We start from the raw sequence: 20,107 nt of genomic DNA, 5'->3' as shown, positions 1-20,107 counted from the left end.
ACCCTGTCCCTAAATAAAATATAAAATAGGGCTGGGGATGTGGCTCAGTGGTTGATTACTGCCCCCCCCCCCAAAAAAAAAAAAGAAAAAGATACCCAGGGGCTGGGCCTAGGCCACTAATGGCTAATGTGACTCTCCTCTTCCAGGGATGATGGAACACAAAGCAGAGAAAGGATGGGTTTATGGGAAAGATGATAAATTCAGTTTCAGTTTGGTTCACATTGAGTTTGAGGAACTTGTGGGATAATGGATAGAACCCAAGGTTGGACACTGGAGTCTGGAGGTGGAGACTGGGGGTGAAGCTCAGTAGTAGAACTCTTGCCTAGCATGTGTGAGGCCCTGGGTTCAAGTTCAATCTCTGGCAATGAAAAAGAAAAGAAGTCTGGAGGTCAAGAAAGCACTCTGAGCAGATGACACAGATTTGGGAGGCATGAGAGACTGAGGCCATGGGAGTGGATGAACTCACCCAGAAGACCAGAGGGAGAAGGGGGCCAAGACAGAGTCCCGAGGAACCAAGAAGAATGTTTTAAGGAGTTCTACGGGAACCAACTATATTGAATCCTAGGAAGAGGTTTGGCAAGATAGAGACCAGCTTTATGATTTATGGGCAAGGTCATTAATGACCTTTATTAGAGCCTCGTTGAAATGGGTTGAAGAAATGGAAACACAAGTATAGAGAACTCATCACAAAATTTTAAAGAGGGGGGAGAAATAAATAGAGAGGGAATAGGGAGTCAAGGGAGGACATGTATACATAATATTTTTTTCAGTGTTGGAAATTGAACCCAGGGCCCCATACACACACAAGCTAGGCAAGCACTCTACCATTGGGCTACATCTCCAGCCCTCAGGAGGACATTTTAGATGCCCCACGTTGGATCTATAGTTGATAATAGCTTCAGTACTGACAGGGAAAGCTTGTCACTTTGCCTTGATGTTCCATTCTGATTGGTGATACTGTTTCTTCATACATGTTTCCCTTAATGCCTTCAAATAAGCCAGGACTTCCTCCCACTCAGAACCTCATGGAGGCTGATTATCTGGGGGAGTCTCTAAATACTTTTTTTTTTTAATTAAAAAAATTTTTTTTAGTTGTAGTTGGACACAATACCTTTATTTATTTATTTTTAAAATGTGGTGCAGAGGACCAAACCCAGCGCCTTGCACGTGCTAGGCGAGCGCTCTACCGTTAAACCACAACCCCAGCTCTTCTAAATACTTTTCAATCTGTCTGTTGGGTGGAGGTGTCAACTTCCTTTAGGAAGCTTTCTTGGCATAGGAACCTATGTTGCCCTCCAGCTCAGGGTTTAGACATTTTACTTTCAGAGGCTCAGAGAAGCAATGGCTTGGAGAAATGTAGAAAACAAAGAAATTGATCCTTGGCTTTGGGGTTTCAAAGGGTGAGGTCAGGCAGTACACAAAAGATCTAGAAGATAATATGAACAGTGTCAGTCTGTTTCTTCTACTGAGAACAGATTACTCAGGCTAGGTGCAGTGGTGCATACTGTAATCTCAGTGGCTAGGGAGGCTGAGTCAGGAGGATCACAAGTTCAAAGCATAGCCTCAGAAAAAGTGAGGCACTAAGCAACTAAGTGAGACCCTGTCTCTAAATAAAATACAAAATAGGCCTGGGGAAGTGGCTCAATGGTTGAATATCCATGAGTCCAATTCCTGGTACCAAAACAAACAAAAAACAGAACTCAAGATTGGTAGAGAATGAAAGTAGAGAAAAGAAAGAGGTGAGTTTAGATGCCAATGTGTTACTAAGAAGAAAGAGAGCCCAAGGACTGCCAGCCTCAAAAGCCTGAGGATTGTTGATACGAGAGAAAGAGGTAGATCCCAGATCTGGCATGGTCAGGGTAGGGGGGTAGTCCCCTCCACCCTGGGTGCGATGGTATACAAGTTCCCCCGACACCCAGGTTAGAGGGACCTCTTCCCTAGAGAAGGGAGTCCCCTCTACCCTGTGTGCCATGGGAGCTCCCCCCAACAACCAGGTTGGAGGGGAGCTCCCCATAGAGGAGTGCGACACCTAGGTTAGAGGGAACCTCCCCTACTAGAGTGCGGAGTTTCCTCTACCCTGGATGTCAGTGCGAACTCTCCCTGACACCCAGGTTAGAGGGACCTCCTCCCTAGAGGAGGAGTCCCCTCTACCCTGGCTGTGGTGGTATACTAGCTACCCCCCCTCCAGACACCCAGGTTAGAGGGACCTCCCCCCGCCCTGAGGAGGGAGTCCCTTCTACCCCACTGCGGTGGTTTATGAACTCCCCGCCCCAGACACTCAGGTTATAGGGACCTCCGTCCTCGAGGGGGGAGTCCTCTCTACCCTGGCTGTGGTGGTATAAGAGCTCCCCCTGACACCCCCTTAGAGGGATCTCCCTCCTAGAGGGCGGAGTCCCCTCTCCCCTGGGTGTAGATGGGGGCTCCCTGGATACCCAGGTTAGAAGGACCTCCACCCTAGATGGCAGAGTCCCCTCTCCCCTGGGTGTAGATGGTGGCTCCCCCTGACATCCAGGTTAGAGGGACCTCCCCCCTAGAGAGGGGATTCCCCTCTACCCTGGGTGCAGGTGCAGAACAGAAATAACTGAATGTTGTAGTTTGGCCTGTGGCTTGGGAAGCTCCTTCAAGTTACTCCAGCTGTAGAGAAGTGACCCCCACCCCATCCTGCTCTTTGACATTAAATCCAGCCCCATATTCCTCATCTAAAATGTCAACAATAATAAACTATATTATAAGGGTGGCTGTAACAATTAAATAAGATCATATAGATGAAAATCCTTGCAAGCTGTCAAACATTAAACAGACAAAAAGGATTATTATTGATCTTTAAAACATTATATAACACGTGCAATGCCACCTAGAAGGCCAGCATGCCATTTTAAGCTCCTTCACAAACTGTCTTCCTTGTTCATCAGAGTCACATTCTGAGATGGTCGATGACTGCCATAGTTGGTATGACTGCTATCGTTGACTAGCACATTCCTTCCCTTCCACCACAGGCTGGTGATGGCTTTCTCTTCTGCCACGATCCATGGTGTTTGCTCAGTCAATTCCATGTCTGCACATTATGATGTACACATATACATGAATCTATTTACACACTGAAATCTTGGTCTCCACAGTTGATATCAACATGATAAGAGGTGCAATTTCTATGGGGAGCAGGGTTGGATTAATAAATTCTGTGGTCTTAACCTTTAAAGATGATAATGATCAATCACCACTACCCCTCATTAACAAATAGGAACAATACTAAGTCGTAAAATATGACCAATTAAACTCTGTTTTCCCCATTATAACTATATTGGTACTTTTTTGAGACACCCAATACTTGACAAAGTTTCTTTTATCCTGCCCGATCTGGAATTGAAACTTGTGTTTACCATGCTGAATCATCTCCACAAGCATAAACCGGGAACCCCAAAAAGCCAAGTTGGGCTGGGCAGAAAGAAACCTGTCTGGGTCTCTGGGTCCCTCCAAGCTCCAGCTCGTTTGTGTGAATGGGAGAACCCACAACGTTTGAATGGGGAGGATCAAACGAAACGTTACTAAAATGGGTTTAACCCAAGATTCCCAAACGATATCGATGAAGATGCCCAAAGAAGCCCGAGAGGGGTGGAAGATCCACTATTCCGGGAAATGGCTGCAGGAAATGCAAACTCCACCGACGCCACCCACAGGTACTGGCCCACAGACTCCCGATCCGGGAGGCGGGGCTGGAAAGGGGTGGAGCCAGAGGGAGTGGGCGGGGCCAGGGCCGCATTACAACAGGGAGGGCATGGACACATGAGGAAGAGCCAATCCAGTCCCAGAAGGAGAAACCAAAGGATGGGCTCAAGCGTAGGGGTGAGGCCAGAAAGTGGGCAGAGCCAGAGCAGGTAAGTGTCCGGGGGGCGGGCCGGGACTGGGCAGGCGTGGGAAGGCCAGGAAGGCCTGGAAGACCGAGCAGGCTGAGGCTGGGACTCTCAGAAACTGGGCCAGGCCGCGGGGAGGAGCGAGAGGCGGGGCCAGGACTCAGGGGGCGGGTCAAGGGCGTGGCTAGGGCGCAGGCGGCAGAGCGGGGGCGTGCCCAAACACGGAGGGCGGGGCGAATACAACCCAGGAGGCTGATGGGGGCGTGGCTAGGCCCAAGGGGCGGGGTCAGGACCCAGAGGCCGGTCCAAATCCCGAGGGCCAGGAGGGGAGGGTACTAGCACCGAGAACCCGGGCAGACAGAACTGAGCAGGCGCTCCAAAGGGGCGAGAGGTCAGAGGCGCCTCCCCGCCGCCTGCACGGGCTGCAGGCGTAGGAAATGCAGGGCGAGGCCGAGCAGGCCCAGGAGAAGCAGCAGCCCGAGCAGCAGCCGCAGGAGCGTCTGCGATGTGGAGCCGCTGGGCTGCCGGGTCGTGGACTGCACGTACCGCTCCACCGCGTCGGCGAAGCTGAACTTGTCGGGAGAGTAGCCCAACTGAGCACGGGCCTTGGTGATCTGGAAGGTGTGCGTCACTGCCACGCTGAGCACCTGCGGGAGAGGCGGGACAGCCAGGGGCCTGGCTAGTGGATAGGGCGAGCATCCTCGACCTTGTTGTTTATGGAGAGGGAAAAGAGAACTTAGGCATTGCGCACAGAGATTTTAAAGGACCCTGCTGCTGCGTTTTGCTCCTGCAGTGTCCCAACGGGCAGGGGTTCAATCCCTCCCAGCCAATTAGCAGTGCGTCCCTAAGACAGGAATTCAATTATGAACAAGTGATCACTCTCTAAGGTCTGATCTGCATTTTCCCTGCCACTGGGGCCCACAGTCTTCAAGAGTAATAATGATAGCTATCATGAAACATACCATGTGCCTTCCCTGGGCCCAAACCTTTATATGCCTTATTTTATTTACTCTTCTAAGATGGCACCATCTCCTCTAGGCATATTTGAAAATTGAAGATCAGAGGGCTTAAATGACTTGCCCAGGGTCACACAGGAGAGCTCATTCTATCTAGCCCATGTTCTTCCCTGCCGTACTGGGTTTGGAGATGCCCTCTCACCTGTCTCATTTCTTCCTCTCTTGTTTCTCAGCTGGACATTGGGGAAGGGTCCACCAGCTGCTTGATTCTCCCATGGCAATTGAAATAGTCTCTGGGGTCAAGCACCTGGTCTTGGACACTTCCATGGGACAGGGAGAGAGGCCAGCTCTTGTTCTTTTGGGCACCAGTTAGTTCAGGGATTTGGGGAGTGCAGATGTAAGCGTATTTTTAGCTGAGTTAATATTCCAAACATATTTATTGACTACCTATTATATAGAGATATAGCTGTGAACTAACACAGGCCCTGGCACACAATATTCTCAGAGATCAGGCTTAAATGTGACCTCATTCCTGACTTCCTCAGAGCTGGCTTAGGTGTCCCTTTTGCATACTTGGCATTCCTCATCATTTCTCTGGTAGCTGTCATCACAGTGTGTGGAGTTGCCTGGTTTATGATAAGGATGCCTTCCTTTTTAGACTGTGAGATCTCTGGGGGTAAGGACCATCTTCTTGCCTCCATTGCTCATTAGGTACCTGGCACACAGTAGGTGCTCAATAAATGATAAATGAAAAGCTGTAAATCAAACTGGAAAGCTGATTGGTATGTCACAGATTAGCCAGTAGAGGGTGCCTAAACCACAGCTGAAAAACTTCCCCAGCTAACTGAGATCTTGGGCTCCTGAGCTGAACAAGGAAATCTACCATTTAGACAGGAGGGAGTGGGGCCAAGTTTTTGCCTGACCACAATCCATTAGCACCTTGGCAGCTCTTTTGCACTACCAGGTGTGGTTCCTGATGCACTTGGCAAGCTAGCGATGAATCCTGGAGTCATTTAGGTCTGGGTTTGAATCCCAGTGATATTATTTGAGTGAGCATGGGCAGGTTATTTCATTATGTGTCTCATTTCCTCCTCTGCAAATGGACATAACAGAATCTACAACTGACCACAGCAGTGAAAATGAAATGGCATTCAGAGACTGGGCCTAGCATTCTCACTACCACTCAATAGATGGTCACTATTGTCATTCTCTCTGCTGGTCTGGAGAGCTCAAAGGAGAAATTATAGGTAGGTAACTCCCTCCTCCCTCCTCCTGGGTCAGAAAGCTCTAGACCTGAAGTCTAGTCAATTCCAGTAGGGTGTGACCTTGGGCAAGCCACTAATTTCTCTAACGATGTTCAGTGTCTCATGAATGGAGAGCATAACCATTTGCCTTTCCTAATGTAGCAGGGCATCAGAGAGCATCAAAGGAGACAGTGGACTGAAGGGTTTTTTCAAATAACCCCAAACACCAGCTGTTGTGCTACTGTTTGCAATCTGAATTAAAATAGCCTCTCTTTTAAGCTATATGTGCCAAGCAAATATAAAACTGTATCTTTGCTGGGTGCTGTGACACTCGCCTGTAATCCCAGCAATTCAGGGAGGCAGAAGTGAGAGGATCACAAGTTCTAGCTCAGCCTTGGCCACTTAGCAAGGCCTTGTCTTAAAATAAATAAAAAGGGCTGGGGGTGTGGCTCAGTGGTAGAGTACCTTGAGTTCAATCTGTAGTAGACAAAACCAAACAACCTGCATCATCATTACTATAAGAATAGTATTCTGTACACAATAGGTCTATACTTATTATCCAGTAAGCATGAACTGAGGCTGGGCCCACCAGGTCTTGTGTGTGTGTGCCTGTGGATGTGTGCCTGTGCACATGTACTGAGAGCTGATGATGGGGTTGGTGGTGTTCAAAAGCATGAATGTCATGGAGCTTGCTTTTGGGCTCCTCCAGTCTGTCTGGAAAGCTAAGTTGCATATGAGTGAAATAAGGTATGCAGGACTGGCTTGCACCAGGAGGGCACAACCAAAGCTGTGACTGGGATGATTATAAAAGTCCTGGACCAAACCTGGGACTAAACAGAAGGTTCTGAGACCTTAGCTAAGTATCCAGCTATGCTGTCCAGGGGTGAGGCGGCAGTAGGGATGTGCAGGGGCGGGGCGGGGGAAGAGGGGGTTCAGGGCCAGGGTCTTCCCTGTTAGCAGCCCACTTACCTCACTGCGAGTGAGCAGAGGGGGTACACTGCAGATGGGCCGAAGGATCAGGTGCAGGAACTCCATCACGGTGGCTGTGGGGAGAGGGGCCAGGGACAAGGGCCTCCCTCAGTGCAAACTTCAGGAGGCCCTCAGAGACCTATCAATGGGGGACATTATTTGCTTTGCTCAGGGTCCCTTTTGCAAAAGTCATTGGATTCCTTTCAATTAGCAGCACATGCTGGGGTACCTTCGTAGCTGGGAACCGAGTCACAAATAACCTGCTATGGCAGTAATATTAAAGACAGAGGTTTGGGGCTGGGGCTGGGGCTCAGTGGTAGAGCGCTCACCTCGCACAGGTGGGGCACTGAGTTTGATCCTCAGCATCACTTAAAAATAAATAAATAAATAAATAAATAAATAAATAAATAAATAAATAAAGATATTGTGTCCATCTACAACTTAAAAAAAATTGAAAAAAAAAAAGAGGTTTTAGGTAAATGTGAGCCGACTTGAAGTCATCTCTAGAATTGCTCTCCTATTCTCTTGAGAGCAGTGCAGTGGGCCACTTTAAGAAGTACTGCTATAGGCTGGGGATGTGGCTCTGGGTTGAGCATCCCTGGGTTCAATCCCTGGCACAAACACAAAAAAAGAAATACTGCCACTTCCCTCCCGCCTGCTTCCCGCTGATCCTGACATCACTGGTCTAAGGTTTGCCTGGAGTATTTTTCTGTTCAGAGTCCCAGGGGGGCGGTCAGCAGTGTCAATCACGGTGGCAACACTGCACATGAGAAGTCACCCTGTGCGTGGGTGTGCCCAGGAGGGCACATTTGCAAATGTGGTGCATTTAAAATATAGCAGATTCCGCCAAAGGTGGGTCAGGACCACAGCCATTTGTGACTTGAGGGCTACCTGTCCCCTGGGGCTGATCACTCCGTGCCCGATGTCTGCTCTACATTCTAGCTGGAAAGAGGCCAGCAAAGGGCACTGGGGGTGGGACGGAGGACAGAAGCCAGGACACTGTGGAGAGGGGCGTTGGAGCAGGGGCTGACCTTCAGGATAAGCAGGAGAATCTAGGGTCAAAAGGAAGTTCCATGTGTCCCAAAGCAACCCTAACTTCAAGGTGACCTTGGGGAGAGGGCAACTCCAGGGCTCCCTCTCCCCTTGTCTGGTGTGTCTCCCCAGCTGTAGGGAGGCAGCCGTGCCTAGGCCTTGCAAGTGGGTTAGAGTGTAAACAGGCCCAGGCCCGTGGTGAGGGAAGTGAGGTGCCTTTGGAGTCTACATTAGAGGCCCCACATGTTCAAGGGCAGGGTAGGGCTTGGCTCACCTGCACGGCCTCTTTAAGTTTTGGGCCCTTGATACCTCCACACCACACTCCCTTATCTTAGTCTTGGTCCTGAATTTCAAATAAGGTAAAGCACTCGCACGTACACCTGGCACATGGAGGCCTTCACACACTCTCCTCTCCTTACCTGCCAGGTAAACCCAGGAAGTAGGCACCTGGATCCATGGCTGGTGGTACCCCAGCTTCTCAAACTGCAAGGGAACATGGCCTGAGATGAGATAGATTGTCCACCTGCTCCTCCTACCCTGGGGCCCGCAGAAGACCCCACCAACCCGCAGCCAGCCCCATGCCTGCACCAGTCTTGAAATGAAATCTCTCCTTGGTCTAGACGACTCATGGCAGGAGTTGAATGCATGGGATGAGTTTGAACCTGGGCTCATTCACATTATTTAATCATTATTTACATCTGCCCACGCCTGAAGACACTCCCAGGTACTGAAGTTAAATCGATTTTTCTAGAATTGATTTATCTGTTAAAGTGGGGGTGGGGGTGGGGGTGGACCCAGTAAATGTGGGGAAGATGGCAGGACAGTTCTGAAGGATCTACTAAAATCGAATGAAATCTCCAGGACAGCCATCCTGGCTGCCCCAGGATGAATTGTGTAATAACTCTCCAAGTCAGAGAGACCAAAACAAGGCGAGCAGGATGCAGAGAAATCGGAGCCCTCTTACGCTGTTGGAGAGATGGAAAATAATGTGGCCACTTTGGAAACCCATCTGGCAGCTCCTCTACAAAAGGCTAAACATAGAGTTTCCATATAACCTGGCAGATCCATTCCTAGGTATGTATGAAAACATAACAAAACCTAATAAAAATGCATACATCAATGTTCTTTGTTCTATTCATAACAGCTCAAAAGTGGAGGAACCCAAATCTCTATCAACTGATGAATGGCCAAAACAGCATGGGGTCTAGCCACAGAATGCAGTATTTTGGCAATAAAATGGAATGAGCTAGGCCCAGTGGCACACGTCTGTAATCACAGAAGCTGGAAGATCGCAAGTTCAAGGACAGCTTCAGCAACTTAGTGAGGCCCTAAGCAATTTAGTGAGACCCTGTCTCTAAATAAAATATTAAAAAGGGCTGTGGGTGTGGCTCAGTGGCAGAGCACTTACCTAGCCTGTGCAAGGCCCCTGCTTTTGTGTCATCCCCAGCATCACAAAATATAAAACTCCACAGGGCTCGAAGCCAATGTGAATCAGGAGGCAAGTCAGGAAGGAGCTGTGACAAGCTGGGTAAATACATGGCCTTACCCAGGGGCAGCCACAGCTCAGCTGCAGCCAGTTCCCATCTCGCGCAGGGGACCGTGTTGCCAGAGCTGGTTTGTAGTATGAGATCTGATTTTTTGGAAGCAGGAGAGATGACAGGGAGAGACAGCAGGATTGCAGGTCCTCATCCCGGGAGCAGGTGGTGCTTGATACCTACCAGGGGTGCCATCCACTCAAAGAGGTTGACGCTTTCCCCGTCATTGATGTAGTAGGCCTGCCCGCTCTGAGGGGGACACAGGGACGGGGGACAGTCAGGCATCTGCCTATCTGCTGACCCCTCCCTTTCCAATGGCTCTCAGCAGCTGCTCTAATCCCCTCATTATCTTGAGCAGCCCCCCAGGCCCAGGGACAGACCTGAGCCACTGCCTGTGAATTCTGGGGCCACCATACTGTGGGATCCCAATGCAGTCACCTAACCTCTCTGTACCTTAGTTTACCTGAGAAACAGGGAGAAACTAATGAAATCTCCCTCTTGGGCTGCTGTGAAGACCCAATGTGACAATATTTGCAAAATGCTATGCATTGGGTGGCTGTCATTTTGGAATCAACGCCAGCCTCACAGGATCTTTGTGAAGAGGTAATAATGCCCACTGGGGACCCAACAACCCTGGGGAACCCCTGCCTGCAGCCTTTGGGACATCAGAGACTCACGGCCACGTAGCCCTTGGCTGCCGTGAGGGCTTCTGCTGCCAGCACGTGAGCCTGCACCAGATTGCGAACGTGAACCCAGTTCATCCGTGTCCTGTGGTCCCCAAATCGGAACATTAACAGCCTCCTCTTGATGTGGCTCTGGCACAGGGTGAGGGGGCAGTAAACGGAGGGACTCAGTCTGGGGTGGCTTTGCATTTCTTCTGATGCCCACGGTCCCAAGTGTCTGGCTCCAGGCCAAGCCCCTCGCACCGCCAATGCCACTCAGCTGGGGACATCCCGCCCTGGCACCACCTTTGATGTCCCCACCTTCTGTCACACCCCACCTCTGATCCATCGGCAAGTCCAGGTGGCCCTGCTCTTAGGATTTACCCAGATTTGGCCATTTGTGACCCTGACTGCTGCCCTCATCTCCCACCTGGACACTGACCACAGCTTCCTGACCCGCAGCTAATCCCACACAGTGGGGGGCCCATTTATTCCCAAGGCAGACCATGTCTCTCCTGGCTAGAATCATCCCTGGGTGTCCAGCTTGTCACTGAAAGCTGATGTCCTGACAGATGGCCAAGAAGCCCTTCCTGGTCAGGCCTCGACTTTGCCTCCTACTGATGACTATGGCTTATCATCCGCCTCCTTGTGTGAGAACAGAAGCCCACAGCGCGGGAGTCCTCTGCTTTGTTCACCGATCTGTCTCAAAATCTAGAGCCGTCCCGAGCACATAGTAGGAATTCAACAAATATTGGTTGAATGAATAACTGAAGGGAGGCGGGAAGGAGTCACTGGGGTTGACCTCACATCCCCCAAGAAGCCAGTCAACTTAAAAAACAGAAAACAGACCTAAGGCCCCCGCCGAGGCGTGTTCTGAAACCGCAGACTGCAGCATCACCTCCGCGGGCCCCTGTTCCCCCAGGGCCTTCCACTCCCAGATGAGACTCAGCCACAGGAACGTCTTGGTGCTTCCCACATTGACCAGGACCTTTCTCATCTCTCGGTGTGTGTCTGCGCTGCCTCCTCTACCTGGTCTACCTTCTCCCTGCCACCCCACTCCCCCCATTAACCTCTCAAGGAAGCCCTCCAGGACCCCTCGCCAGGCTCATCTTTTCATGTCCCTGTGCCCAGCCCTCACCATGCTGAAGCTGTAGACATGGTGGTATGTGTCGCTCTAACCAGGCTGTGAGCAATGTGAGGACAGGACCTTGTGGCTCTATGCCCAGTACCTAGCCTTTTCCAAAGAAGGTTTTCTGTAGCAAGACCCTTGCTTGCTAGTGTGAGATGACTCACCCAGCCCTCAGGGACCCATGTGTGAGCGGGGGCAATAGGATCCCCTCTGTCTTCCCAACCCACGCCTCGGCCTGTCTAGCAAACGTGACGGCTCTGCTCCTGGTAAGGCTGAGGGGCCCATGAACTGCTGGGGTCATGGACATCTGAAGGTCCCAGGCTCCGGACCCTCTGCCTCGGGCTCAATATGGTGACCACGGACAGGGAGGCCCCGTCAGTGTTGCTCATCAACCTGGCTCCCTCTGCCTGGGGTCCTGGAAGTCTGGGGTGACATACCGCCACTCGGGGTAGGTGCCTCTGCTCTTCAGGGCCGTAGATCCCTGGGGGCCGCAGCACACAGGTCCGAAGAATACCCCCTCCTAGAATACAGGGGTGGGTGGTCAGGAGATTGGGGAGGAGCATCCCATCAGGGAAGGAAAGCACCGTGCTGTCTACACCTCCTGGGCCTTCTCTGGTGTAGACCACCCTCTACCACTGGCAGTCCACCCTCCTGTGGGGAGACTCTCTCTGCAAGGTCTTGCGGGGCTAGCCATCTAGATGGTGGCCATGGGGCTCTTTCACCTAAAAGCAATACTGAGCATCATTATCACCAAGACCCAAATCCTAGAAGGCCCACCCTAAAGAGACTGGTCATCAGCTCCTGCCACCCAGGTCCTTGAACTGCCCCAACTCTGTCCTTTCCAAGACCTGTTGGCCATTTTTCTGGAAATCTATTTTCTAGAAGCTTTGCCACATTCTTTCAACCTAAGTTCCCTTTCTCCACACATGAGCCAGGGCTGGCGTCTCTGCATCAACTCAACACCTGACTGCTACATCCCCCAACGTCCTCACTTGACAAAGAGGCCCAGAATGGCAGGTGAAATGGTGGCTCCCCGTCAAAAAAAGACATCCATATTCCAGAACCTGCAAATGTGACCCTATTTGGAAAGAAGGTCTTTGTAGTTGTAATCTGGATCTTTAGATCATCCTGTATTATACAGCTGGGCCCTAAATTCAATGACAAAAGTCCTTATAAGAGATCCTCAGAGGGCCTGGGGTTGTAGCTCAGTGGTAGAGCGCTTGTCTTGCATATACAAGGCCCTGGCAGGGTTTGATCCTCAGCACCATATAAACTTTAAAAAAAAAAGAGAGAGAGAGATGCTCAGAGAAGAGGTGGCAGGTAAAGATGGAGGCAGGGCTGGAGTTGGATATTTTTCTCTCTTTTTTAAAATGTTTTGTGAGGTTTATTCAAAGTTATTGTTGTAACTAAAATTTCCCTTTTGATACTAGCTATTGAATCCAGGGGTGCTTTACCACTAACCTATAACCCAGCCCTTTTCATTTCTTTTATTTATTTTTTTGAGACAGGTTCTTACTAAGTTGCTTTGGGCCTCACTAAGGTGCTGAGGCTGGCCTTGAACTTGCGATCCTCCTGCCTCAGGCTCCTGAGTTGCTGGAATTACAGGTGTGTGCCACCATGTCCAACCTGGGCAGGAATTCAGCAGCCACAAACCATGGAATGCCAGGGACTACCAGAAGCTGGAGGAGACATGGAAGGATTCTCCCCGAGAGCCTTTAGAGGGAAGTGGCCCAGCTCACACCTTGATTTCAGGATCTTGGCCTCCAGATGACTACAGAAGAAATTTCTGTTGTTTTAAGACTCCAAATTTGTGGTAGCCATAGGACACTAACATGCCCAGAGACAGGAGGACACAACTGCATTGATGCTGAGCTGGGATCTAGATCTCAGACTCAGCATCAATGTCAATGTCACAGGGTCCTCTGTGCCAATTTAGAGGGACAGTCCCAGCGACCAGCTTGGGTAGTAGGAAGTGGAAATCATCTGGGGTGAATATGGCTGGACTCCTGGAAGGCAGGTGTCAGGTGAGCTGCCCTGTAAACAACCTGCAGCTAAGTTTAAACTCTGGGTCCCTGGGGCATGGTGGAGGGAGGTCAGGTTGCATCTGACAGTGGCCAGTGGGGCACTGGGCAGCCACGTCACAGAGGGGCCAGGCCCAGGGTATCCATGACTCTCCTGACCATGGAAAGCTGTGGATGCTCATATAAATTATTCTCAGCCGGAGGATTAGGTGTCTGGCATGCAGGCTGTGGTTGGAGTAGGGAGGCCCCAGGTAGAGAAGAGTATTCAACCACAAGGGGTGTTTCCACTGGGATCAGAGGTGGACTCCTGGCTGGCCCAGGGTAACAGGGGCTAGGGAACATTTTAGAAAAACATGCCCGTGCATTAGAGACCTGCTCTTCTGTGCCTAATGTGCAGCATAGTGGTTAAACTCCACGCTCTGGCAGAGACTCCCCTGGGGTTCAAATTCCACCTCAACAACTTCACAATGGTGTGACCTTGAGTTAAGCCAGTTATTCGGTCTCAGTTTTTCTCACCTGTAAACTGGGACTAATGATTTCAAATATCCCTTGCTCTCTACACCGGCTTGGCTCCCAAGTTTAGATGATTTTGATCATAAAGGGAAACCAAGTCATCTGATTCTCTTTTGTTTCTGAATTTCAGAAAGCTTTCAGAGCTTTTTGCATATAAGATTAGCATGCAATAGAGGACCTGGTGTGTAGTAAGCACTGTTCACATTCTGTTATTATTTCTCTATAACCAGAAGAGAGAATGCAGTGAGGTAGCAGAGGCAGATTTTTCTGGAAAGCTATTGAAGGTTAGACTTTCAGGTTCTTCGTTTGTACCACCCTTCCACAGGGCTCAGCTCATTCTATATTTAATTTGTTGTACCCTTTTATCTAAAGAGGATCCCTACACCTGGATCCACTCCTATGAGACAAGAAAGAGACCTCAACCTTGGGTGAGCCCCAGCCTCTTCCCCACTAGATGGGCAGAGGCTGGACCAGACTCTTTTGAGACTGCCTTGCTGCAGGTGAAACATAGCAGGTGCTTAGGATGCTCTGAATGATGAAAAGCCAAAACCCTGGGGATTGTCCCTTGGAAGGAAGGCAGGTCCAGACACGTGTCAGCTAGAAGCCACAATCACGTGGGCATTTCAGAGAAGGCCCCTGGTGCTCACCTGGGAGAGGAGTCCCGTTGGCCATGAGGGTCAACTGGTCAGCGATGGCTTTGGTTCGGGAGTAGTGGTCTATGTGCTGCCGGCGGGGACAAGGAGAACAGAGCCACAAGATAGGGGTCAGCAACGCTACTGGCAATGCCCGGCCAGCCTGGCCCAGCCCAAGGCTACACCTTGCCTTTCAAATGGGAAGGTGTGGATCTGGGAGATGGCCAACCCCTGAGCCCCACTGCCTCTCTCTCCCTCTGGGTGGGAGGACAGGGCATCTCCTTCCAGAGTCTCAGGAACAGAAGTGCACTGGATGCAAGGCAGTAAGACAACCAGGGCACCTTGACTCAGGGAGGCTCCTGCCAGCTCCCTATATCTGCCCTGTGCCACTCACTGGTGCTGGTCACTCACTGGAGGAGTTACTTATGTTATCCTTTAGTGTTCCCGTGATGTTTTCATACTCATTATCTCATTTCCTGCCTTCCATGACCCCCTAGTAATCATCGTCAGATGAAGAAACAGAAGTTCAGAGTGGTGAAGCCACTTGCTCAGGGTCACACAGGTCGAAAGGAGCTGGGGCTCAAGGCCAGAGGACTTTCACAACCCCTTCAACTTGACAAGCTAAAATAGGATCAGGCCTGTGCCACCCAGTTTTGGGGTATCCCTTCCTGCTGGCACTCACCCTGGTCCCACCCACCCCCTCTGGAGGTCAATACCTGGTCCAGGGGGAAGTATGGCACTGAGTCCTCATGGCCCTGCTCTATGGGTTTCCCGCCGAATGCCACGTTGACGGTGCTGGTGTAGATGAGCCTTGGAACCCTCCGGCGGACACAGACTGCAGTGATTGACATGTGCGCACCCAGGGCTGAGTGTGAGCACACCCACAGGCAAATCCTCTGGTCTCTTCCTTGTCTTCAACACACACCCCGACCCCCAGACCCTCCCATAATCCAGAGCAGCTCAGGAGGGAAGGTCTCCCCCAACTTGGGGTGGGTTGAAGCCTTGCTCCATGGGCCCTTGGATGCCAGGCCCACTTCCTTCCAGTGTGGCTTTGGCCCCTGAGCCACCTTGCCAGGGACAGGTCAGATGAAAGTCTCACTCAGTGAGGACAGAGGAAAAAAAGACACTCCAGAATGAGAGAGAAAGTCAAGGTGCAGGACAGGCCCCCAGGGCTCAGGTGTGGGTCTTCCATTAGGGGATTCAGCGACTTGTCTCATGGCCCTCCCCCGCCCCCATGTTCCCTGCCACATTGACATTCCCATGCAGGGCCCCGAAAGGTCTGCACACAGGAAGGACGTGCTGTCCACAGGCCCTCGCTGGGCAGGCAGGGCCAGGCCGGGAGGGTAATGCCTCTGTCCCCCGACCCTGTCCCCCGCAGCTGGGCCTGTGGCAGGGGTGGGAGGGAAGGACAGCACAGTTGGCACACAGCCTACCATCGATCAATAGTTTGGTGCCTCCGACATTTATAGATTCAATCTGTTCTTTTTGCAGCTAAAAGACAAGACATGGGTGGGAAGTCATGGTACTGTCCCCTGTCTTGTCCCTGAGGCCAGAGGCTGACCTTAGGGTCAAGCAGGAGAGAGGGGCGGCAGAAAGCCCGGCGGGCACCCCACCACTGTGGGCAGGGGTCCTGGGAGGCCCACAGGGGTGTGGGTGCCCAGATCTGCACCACTTCCCTGATGGCTAGGGGGGAGGTTCTGTCCCCATTTGACCCTCAGCTCTCTCGTCTGTAAAGTGAGGGTTGACCCTTCAGTAGTCACCGGGATTAAGTAAGACCCTTGGCAAGGGGTGGTGGCTGGCAGAGGGCTGGCCACAAAAGAGTGACTCAAAATATGCTGGATCCTTTTTGTGCTTCCAAAGTCTCACTTTCCTTCTCTGTAAGATGACATAGGAATACTGTCCATCGTAGTTACACTGGGGTGGAAACACCCAGAACAAACTCTGCACAGCAGCTCCCTAGGCCCCAGGGACAGGGCAAGAGTCTACAATCCTCAATCTCATTTAATCCTTATAAAACCATCAAGAGGTGGGTTCCATATTTATTTCAAGACTATTTTTATTCTTAGCTGGGCCCGGTGGTGTACGCCTGTAATCCCAGTGATGCAGGAGGCTGAGGCAGGAGATCGCAAGTTCAAAGCCAGCCCCAGCAACAGTGAGGCACTAAAGCAACTCAGTTTGAGACCCTGACTCTAAATAAAATACAAAATAGGGGCTGGGGATGGGGCTCAGTGGCCAAGTGCCCTTGAGTTCAATTCCCAGTACCCTCAGTCCCCTCAAAAAATTCAAACAGGGGCTGGGGGTGTGGCTCAGTGGAATTGCCTATTATGTGTGAGGCTCTGAGTTCTATCCCAGCTCTGTAAAAAAAAAAAAAAAAGCAACAAAGATACTTCAAGCAGTATAATGAAGAGGAAGTTTTCTCCCATTCCTGATTCCAAGTCTTCCTTCCTTTCCCCTCTCCAGAGGTAACTGTTGTTAATAATTTTGTGTATGTTTACAATCTTTGTTTAAATATCAGCATATATGCCTGTGCCTTTAAATAAACATTTATCCTAGCATTTTTTTTTTTAAAAAGCCAACAAGATATCAAACACTGTTTTGCACCTTGGAGATTGTTCTGCTATGAACACATTCTGAATCACCTCATTTTTTTCTAATGGCTGTGAGGAATTTCACTGTGTGAATTCAAAACAGTTTATTTATTTATTTAATAGATACTTTTAAAAAATATTTTTTAGTTGTCAATGGACCTTTATTTTATTTATTTAAATGCGGTGATGAGAATCAAAGCCAATGCCTCACATGTGCTAGGCAAGTGCTCTACTACTGTACTACAACCTCAGCCCGAAGACTATTTATTGAAATAGTCCCCAACTGATGGGTATTTAGGTTATCTCCAGTGTTTTGTTATTAAAAGCAATGTCATCCATATACAAATAAGTATAATTTCTGATTAAAGGGTGTATGTGTGTTTTGGTAGATACTGTCACATGGGTTGTAACATAAGTAGTAGTAATGTCCTCACTTTCCAGGTGAGCAAAGAGAGGCTCAGAGAGGTTAACTTCCTCTAGGTCACATAGCTAGAAAGTGGCAGAACTAGTATTCGGTGTGGTGGATGTAGAATGCAGGCTGGGAATACCCAAATCCTTCCTGGAGGAGGTGACAGGCTACAGGTATACATGGGCACCAGTGGGTCTGAAGGGCAGAGCAAGACTGGAACCCCACTCTGTCTAACCCCAGGTATGAATGACAGGGCCTCACCCTCTCAGCACCAGACATTCCATAGGAGGCCACGTGGAAGACACAGTCCACCCCTTCCAAGGCCCGGTGCAGGGCTTCCTCATCTCGGACATCAGCCTAAAACAGAAGAAGGAGTAGGGGTAGGAGGTTCAAGTCCAAGGCCAACTGAAATAATAACTCTGCATATTTCCAGGTCCCAGAGCTCGCCCCTGGTCCAGCCCTGGCCAAGCATCTTCAGGGTCAGGAAAGGCTGTGGGGCAGGGTTTACTACCTGACTCCACAGTTCACCCTCTTTATCTCTGGTCCCCATTCATCAGGGTCCCAGGGGCTGCGCTGGGCATTTCTCATGCACTATCTCATCAACCCCCTGAGACCCTTGTGAAATAGATATTATTATTGTCCCCTTTCTGTTGATGAGGACACCAAGGTTCAGGGATGTGGAGCCTTGTGACCACCGCTGCCCAGCTGGGAGGTAAGAGGTGGAGCAGGAGTTCAGACGGTCTGGCTCCAGGGCCTGTGACCTCAAACCCAACCCTGGTTTCACAACAGACAGTGTTCCCACCACCACCACCACAGGTCCCCCGAGAACCCCGTCCTTGCACCTGGATGAACTCAGTCCTTGGGGGCAGTTCCCACTGGGGTCTGCGTAGATCAAGCAGGATGACAGAAGTGCCACTCTTAGCCAGGCTGGAACCCAGGCTAAAGCCCAGGTAGCCTCCTCCTCCTGTCACCAGAACCTTCTGCCTGGGTGCCTGAGTGGGTTTGGACTGAGTCTTCGGCTGTGGTGCTGGTGCTGGGGTTGTTGACCCCCGTCGGGGCCCAGTCCCTGGTGATGATGCAGCTCCTGGCCCAGGTCCTGACCCAGTTCCTGGGCCAGGTCTCAGAACAGCACCAGCTCCCGGCCCAGGCCCTGGAACCACACTGGGCCCTTGAGCAGCACCAGCTCTTGGCCCAGGCCCTAGAACCACACCAGGCCCTGGTCCAGGCCCTACAACAGCACTGGGTCCTGCTCCAAGCCCTGAACCAGACCCTACGCCAGGCCCTGGACCTGAGACCCCTCCCCTGGCCTGGCAGACAGGGCAGGTCTTCTCGCCCTGGCCTGCAGCTTTGCAGGTCTCTGGGGAGGAGCCTGTGGGGTTGGGCTTCATCCTTTACAGAGCCATGCAGACCCAGAAGTGGTCTACCTGTGGAGAAGAACAGAAGAAAGAACATTCTAGAACGGTCTCAGGACACACAGGTTATCAGACCCCTAAGGAGGGAGGAGAACTCCAGGTGGAAATCAGAGATCCTCAGGGTTCCCAGTGGACCTGACTCTTTCAGAACCTCAGGAACTTCCAGGGGAGTTGCTCCCTCCCACAGAGAGAGCTGAAGGCTGCAAAGCCTTGGATTTTGTGGCCAGGGAAACCAAGGCCCAACGTCACACACCACATGACTGAGATTTGTGCCAAATATTCCTGACTTCCTACCAGTACCTTAAAATCCCAGTTCCCATGTAGAACCAGAAGAAGACAGATCCAGTCATGACCAAGGGGGACCTCAGAAGACTGGGAAGTGAGTGCTTTCTGAATGGGGAGATGGGAAGGCTTCCTGGAGGAGGAAGAAAAAGAGGAGGAGGAGGAGGAGGAGGAGGAGGATCCACATGGGATCCAGAAGGACTCAGTGCCCTGGAAACATGTGCATGATTTCAAGCACTATATGGCCCCCTGCACTGACACCTGCTGCCTCTGGTTCTCCCAGACCTCCACAGTGCAGGTGGCTGACACCACACGGTCTCTAGAGCCCCCTGCAGTCTTCAGGGTCAAGTCTGAGGACCTTAGAGACCAGCACTGAGGATCCAGTCTTCACTCAAGACTTACAAGTGAGTCAGGCTTCCATCATGGTCACCATCATCACCCCATCCTCCCGCTCCATTGGGAGATGAGGCTGGACCAGAGACCAGGTCACCTTAATCATTATGAAAGCTGTGACTTCAGGTCTAGTGTGCACCAGGCCCCACCACTGCAGACAGCTACATCTCTGCCCTGCATGGCACACATTGGCTGCAGGAAAGAGTGGGTGTTCATTCAGTGACTGTCTGATGAACCCCATGGTTGTTGCTGGTGCTGTCACAGGGCAGAGATTCACAGATACAGGGACTGGATCTTGAGTCTCCTGTCACTGCATCGTTTGCCAAAGTTCTGGGTAAGGGATTCAGCCCTGCCCCATGCAAGCAGAAGCAGTCATGGATTTAATGGCATTGCGACATCTCCAATCACGGTTATCCAGAGGATGAGCCTAATCCTCCCCATAGGGAGGAAACCGATACAGCCCCAGAATGGAGCCCCCC

The 20,107-nt window shown here is 51.0% G+C and overlaps 1 protein-coding gene across 1 annotated transcript; it reads right to left on the bottom strand.

Moving 5' to 3' along the window:
- Positions 1 to 4,149: 4,149 nt before the first annotated feature.
- Sdr42e2 (short chain dehydrogenase/reductase family 42E, member 2) lies at positions 4,150 to 18,929 on the bottom strand. The gene is made up of 12 exons (XM_015490643.2): positions 18,875 to 18,929; positions 18,384 to 18,568; positions 17,803 to 17,898; positions 15,978 to 16,035; positions 15,261 to 15,379; positions 14,560 to 14,635; positions 11,816 to 11,898; positions 10,265 to 10,402; positions 9,771 to 9,836; positions 8,472 to 8,535; positions 7,021 to 7,094; positions 4,150 to 4,498 (listed from the first exon to the last, which is right to left on the bottom strand). Exons 1-12 carry the CDS (start codon positions 18,927 to 18,929, stop codon positions 4,244 to 4,246), a joined length of 1,269 nt encoding a protein of 422 aa, XP_015346129.1. The 3' UTR covers positions 4,150 to 4,243.
- Positions 18,930 to 20,107: the final 1,178 nt, after the last annotated feature.

Source organism: Marmota marmota, unplaced genomic scaffold (assembly GCF_001458135.2).
Source record: "Marmota marmota marmota unplaced genomic scaffold, marMar, whole genome shotgun sequence".
In the NCBI taxonomy this organism is placed as follows: Eukaryota; Metazoa; Chordata; class Mammalia; order Rodentia; family Sciuridae; genus Marmota; species Marmota marmota.
This window is presented reverse-complemented; position numbering and strand designations above follow the sequence as displayed.